The sequence below is a fragment of the Ailuropoda melanoleuca genome, chromosome 2 (genome assembly GCF_002007445.2).
Source record: "Ailuropoda melanoleuca isolate Jingjing chromosome 2, ASM200744v2, whole genome shotgun sequence".
Lineage (NCBI taxonomy): Eukaryota > Metazoa > Chordata > Mammalia > Carnivora > Ursidae > Ailuropoda > Ailuropoda melanoleuca.
Window position 1 is genome coordinate 167,127,596 of NC_048219.1, and position 6,197 is coordinate 167,133,792.

General features: G+C 33.6%; 1 protein-coding gene across 4 annotated transcripts in view; it reads right to left on the minus strand.

Moving 5' to 3' along the window:
- Positions 1-6,197, minus strand: part of WDR12 (WD repeat domain 12) — a 20,883-nt gene continuing 14,686 nt past the window's right edge. For all 4 annotated transcript variants that reach the window (XM_034654988.1, XM_011224846.3, XM_019799569.2 and 1 more), the window contains 6 exons: positions 4,354-4,439; positions 3,329-3,469; positions 3,124-3,229; positions 2,828-2,960; positions 1,411-1,483; positions 1-615 (listed from right to left, as the gene is read on the minus strand). In XM_034654988.1, the coding sequence (XP_034510879.1) occupies positions 538-615; positions 1,411-1,483; positions 2,828-2,960; positions 3,124-3,229; positions 3,329-3,469; positions 4,354-4,439 (617 nt within the window). In that variant the 3' untranslated portion in view covers positions 1-537. The remainder of the gene's footprint in view (positions 616-1,410; positions 1,484-2,827; positions 2,961-3,123; positions 3,230-3,328; positions 3,470-4,353; positions 4,440-6,197) is intronic.

The window sequence follows — 6,197 nt, forward strand, 5'->3', positions numbered from 1 at the left end:
TATTTCAACAAACTCTTCATTGGCAGCATCCACATGTTTTAATGTTCTGAATACCCACAGAAATCTTATTATAGTTAGACATCTAGTTAGACAGTTATTTTACCTAAAGCAAATTGTATTTCTAGTTTTTTCTCTATTAGAATTTGTTAGTTTCCTTAAGATACTTTTTTAAACAGCTAACATTGGAAAACAAGTTTCCCCATCATAAAATAAAAATCTGGACAATATATGCTTTTACAGCATTTCAAATGCAAATCTTAATTCAAAGCAATACCTATAAAACGAAATTTAAAAAGCTCAGTTTAGTTTCAAGAGTTTGTATATGGCAGAGAAGGCAGGTCACATTTTATATTTTAACAACACAAACTATTGTATAATAAATACAAAATAAAGAAATAGTGATAGCTATTATCAAGGGTAAAAACATTATACAAACTTAAAGAGGCTGCTTTCTGAACCGTCACTGATGTAATCTGAAGATTCTATATCAATTTCATTTATAGAAACAATCTCTGTAGTCAAATTTATCATTCACTTTCATGCCCCCACATGAGAAGTAGTAGGTGAATATCTGTAGGAATACAATTTATTGTCTGCTCCTCCACTCAGAAGTAACTGTGTAAAGGGAAAGAAAAAAAATAAGTAAACATAATTATATCATATGATAGTTAAACATAGTTAAGTACCGATGATTCTGATTACAGAAGGAATTATGGGTGAGCAGTTAACTCGCATTTCGAGCTAATACTTAAATGGACCAATTTACATCAATTTTCACTACCCTATTATAATACACTATATTAAAACTTTAAAAGTGATCATTTAAATTTGGTTGAGACATGATATGCTATTGTACTTTCTATGAAGCATTTGTTAAGAAATGTAATAAAATTTAAAAGTTTGAGGGGTGATATAGTTTTACCTATTGAGGAAAATTAAGTTTATAGGAGAGTATCTTAAATGTTTGCAGGTAAATGGATATTACAAATTACTCAAGTAGCCCTATTTGGAAAGTATTCTTCAGCAATAAGAGCTAATATTTATACATAAAAATAAGTAATAATTTTAATTCTTTAAGCACATTTTATAATCTAGACTTATTCTGCAAGATTTTTTTAAGTGAGAAATACTTAGAGCTATTTGGTCTAAAAGAGCAAATTTATGGACTTAAAACATTTCATTAAAACACTCAAGAAAAAAACTGCTTCAAAATTTTCAAATTTTACTACTCATAATTATAAAGAACAAATTTGTTTCTTCTCTGAATGTGACGTGAGATTTTTATGAATAATATTAAGGAAAACTTAGAATACAGAATTATAATTATCAGCCACACTGAAACTATTAACTCCCTAACACCAGATTTATTCTCTATTTTTCTTCTTTACCAAATAAGTAATAAATTCTTACCCCTGTGTCTGTCCAGTCTACACTCAGAACTTTGTCTTCATGAGCAGCCAGATCATAGAGAGGAGCCTTACAACTAAAAGATCAAAGTATTACCATGTTATATCCATTTCACAATATTAAAAAACATATATGAATCACATATTTTTCTGAAAACTTTACAGACTTTACCATCCTTGCCCCAATAACCAGTTAATCTTAAGATCCTGAGTATTTACTTGACCATCTCTCCTGATTTTCCCCTATCATTACAAGAATACAGAGATTTACTACAACAAATATTCATGAAAAATGCTATTTATTTATAATTATTTATTCATAATTAGGCTCATTTTCACACTTTCTTGACTAATTTTCTTTTAACCTCAGATCATGGCTTTATATATCCTTTGTCCAACCATGTATATGCTGATAACTCTCAAGTTTTTATCTTTAGCCCAAACTTCTTTCCTTATTTTGATATGCATATCCAATTGCCCATCATCTGGATGTCTCATGGGCACTTCAAATTTAAAACAACCAAAACAAAACTCTTGATTTTCCCTTGTAAACTTGTTTCTCTACTCTTTTCCATCACATTAAATTGCACCAGTAATGGCCCAATTGCTCAGGCAGAAAATAATGGGCATTATCCCTTGATTCCAATCTCCATATTCTGTCCACGAGCCAATCCTGCCAAAGAGCTGTCTTCAAAATATACCTAGAATCCAACCTAGAACTTCTCTGCTTCCATTCTTCCTACCCTCTTTAGAGCCCCCACAGAGCATTCCCCATTATACTTAGAATGGAACCCAAATTTCTTACCATGGCCCATCGGATCCTGCTCAGTATAACTACTACCTGCTTCATCTCCTGCCACTCTTTTCCTTGCTTACTCCATTCCATCAACGCTGACCCTCTTGCTATTTTGTCAACATGCCAAGATTTTCCCCACCTTATCTGCTGTTCCCTCTAACCATGATTTGTGCGTAGCTAACTCACTGGGAAATCACTTTCAAGAAGAGCCCATTCCTAAAGAAGTATCCCTTTACCCTGCTTTACTCTCTTCACAGCACTTACTGCTACTATCAGAAACTATGTAATTGCTACATTAGTATCCAACTAAAATGTAAACGACCTTCTAAATATTAACAAATCATGCATCATAAGGTAGTGTAAAGATGTCACAATACAGATTTAGGTAAACAACAAACAGGTTATTTGATTAATGCCTCTCCACTCTACTTGTAAACATATGTAAGTAAATTGTGTATGCATTTCGTTGGGGGTACTCTTTATACTAGTATCAAAAAAGAAAACTTTAATATCTAGTTATCTTTAAAAATATGTATTTTTATTTAATTTTCTATTAACATACAATTTATTATTTGATTACAGTTCCATTTATTTCGAGGCCATTGGCCTTCTATATAGGATTTACCTTCTTGTATCCCACAGTTTGACGATGTTATCTAAAGAACCTGAAATCAGCTGCTGCTCATGGGTAGGAGACCACTTTAATGATGTGACCCAGCCTGTATGTGAGGTTAGGGACAGTGACACCAAAGAACCATCTAAACAAAATAAAGAAGATAATAATTATTGAATTTTAGAAGAGAAGGGGGCAGAACCCAAAACAATGTTTGTAGAAAATTATCTTTTTATATATATCTCTAGTGAGAGGAGAAACTGATGTTATTTACAAATATTTCTCCTCCAGTGATTTACACAACTCACCTTTAGTGCGGGGATCCCACAGTCTGATATGCCTATCTGTGCTTCCAGATGCTAAACGTTTACAAAGTGGAGAATAGGAGATACAATTAAACACTTTATTTCCGGTCTGAAAAACAAAGAGGAAAGAACATTTAACCATGGTGGGCTAGAAATAACCATCTTTAGAAGCTCAAAGTTAAACAGAATCACTGAATTTATGTCTTACCAAAGTTGACTTAAGACTGCCAGACTCTGCATCCCACACCCTAATTGTGTGGTCCCAAGATGCACTGCAGATTTCTTCAGCATCTGACCACAGAACTGAAGAAACTGCTTCCTTGTGGCCAGAGAGGGTCACTATGGGAGTCTAGAAATGAAAGACACCCAAAAGGAAAAGCATTTTCAGTTTAGAATAACTTAATAATAGTAGTTATTTATTTCTGAAGCCCATATGCCAGATGCTTTAGCTTTCATATCCTGCCTTATTTCTTCTTTACAACAATCCTCCAAAACAGATATGTGTTTGTATTTTTTAGATGAAGACACTGAAGCTGAGAAAGAGAACTTGCTCAAGGTCATACAGCTTATACATGGCAGATTTAAGTTTGAACCTAAGTATTACTCCAAAGTTTGTAGTCTTTCCTCTATATCCTGCTGCTTTCCCATCTGTTCTACTTTTTATTTCAAAAAGTATTAATATTAACCCTAACTATCTCATTTATGTGTTATATGTAGAAGTTAGCTGAAAAAGCTCTGGGGTTAGAAAGATCTAGGTTAGAGTCAAGGTGCTACCATTTTCTTCCTAACTCTTCCAAGTAAATGAATCTCAATAGGTTATTCTCACCCTTTCCTCTACATCTTTTAAGTTCTATTATCCAGTCTTTAAATAATGCCCATGGTTCATTTTTAGTACTCCAAAATCTCTAATGTTTTTCTCAAATTAAAATCCCCAAACTAGGTGTAATGTCTATCTTAAATATAAAGAACACATGAAAGAGAGAGAAAAAGAGTTCTGAAATGGGAGACAGTTAATCTACTTATATAACTTTGTTATATTTAACCTTCTTAAATATTATCACCTCATCTGTAGTGTGAGGGGCTTATATCAGATCAGAGATCAGCAAAGTTTCTCATAAAGGTCCAGAAAGTAACTATTTTAGCCTTTCTGGTCTCTGTTGTACACTCTTGTTTTTTAAACCCCTTAAAAATGTAAAAATCATTCTTAGCTCTCTGTAGTACAAAAAAATTTACCCTTGTTAGTCCCAACTGCTCTGTTTTCTGTTTCTTTCTTGGTCGATTTGTGGACTCCTCCATTTCATCTTCTTCATCTGTAGGAACTGAATCATAGAGAATTAGATTTGATATGTTAAAAATTTATCGTATATATTATTGCAGTTATTTAGTTAGTTATTGATTGATTGATTGTAATCCCTACACCCAACATGGGGCTTGAACTCATGATCCCAAGATCAAGAGTTGGATGCTCTACCAACTGAGCCAGCGAGGTGCTTCCTGATTGCAAACAGTCTTAAAACAATTCTTATTTTTCTGGGTATATGTTTTCTCCATGTTATCTCAACTGGTTAGGGAATGGATATTCTTCCTTATTTTGGTACACAGAAATTTATATATTTATATAAAATTTATTTTAAAAATTTTTTTAATTTAAATTTTAAAAATTTATATAAAATTATATATACCTGGGTTATCAATCTTCCAAAAGCAGAAGGCAAAAAACAGAGTACAATAAAATCCTAAACTCTAACCAGTTTGATATTTTGCTATGTCTTTAAGATCATCATTATGAATATTCATCACTTTACCATATCTATGAAAAACTATTATTAGTTGTAGGAGGGTTTACCCACATTGAATTTGTATTATGAAGGAATGAAAAAGTTAAACAAATACATTAAAAGGAGATACGATCCAGTCATGTTTATTTTTCTTGACTATTTCACTTTTCTCAATGGATTAAAAGTACTTAAGACAATAAAATATTCCACAAAAGGAAAATTATCCAAATAAACCACTTTCTGCCTCCAAACTGTTTGCTTTAAGGGATGCTTGGGTGGCTCAGTTGGTTAAGTGTCCGACTCTTGATTTCTGCTCAGGTCATGATCTCAGCGTCATGAGGTCAAGCCCAGAGCTTCAGGCTCCAGACTTGGCAGGAAGTCTACTTGAGGTTCTTTTTGTCTCTCCCTCTGTCCCACCCCCCAACACCGCACATTCTCTATCTAAAATAAACCTTAAAAAACAAAACTGTTTGCTTTAAGCATTATTGGGAAATCTACTAAAATGACTTCTATATTTCCCGCCACCTGACACTGCTCAAGCTATTCTTGATCCCCAAACTCTACTTTGTGAACTGTATTTAGGGTATTATACTGTAATACAGCAATTCCCTTAGAAGTAAGAGGGATTCTGCTCTGTTTACCTGTTTAAATAATTCTAGACTACCAATTCTTTTTAATTTCAATATCTGTGGGTCTTTCCCCTCTTTTCTCCTCATTATTATCAAGGCACTGTCCTCTCCGAGTCCTCCCTCCTCCAACTCTTTCTCCACTAATTGTTCCTTCTATGTTTTCAAAGTAAAAAAATTAAGTTTGGGAAAACTGCATTAAGAATTTTTTTTTTAAGTAATTCTCTAACAGTGGAGTGTATCAAAATGACTTAGAAAGTATTTTTATTTCCAGGTTCCAGAATAAGAGAACTCTGAGAACTAGGGCAGTTATGTCCTATTGCATCAATCATGTTGTTGGTTACTTGCAGCAATTCAGTGACATGGTTCAATAAATAAGAGGGTGGTAGATAGAAACACATTTTTTTTTAAATGATTTTTTATTATATTATGTTAGTCACCATACAGTACATCCCCGGGTTCCGATGCAAAGTTCGATGCTCCATTAGTTGTGTATAACACCCAGTGTACCATGCAATACGTGCCCTCCTTACCACCCATCACCAGTCTATCCCATTCCCCCACCCCCCTCCCCTCTGAAGTCCTCAGTTTGTTTCTCATAGTCCATAGTCTCTCATGTTTCATTCCCCCTTCTGATTACCCCCCCCCTTTCTTTATCCCTTTCTTCCCCTAC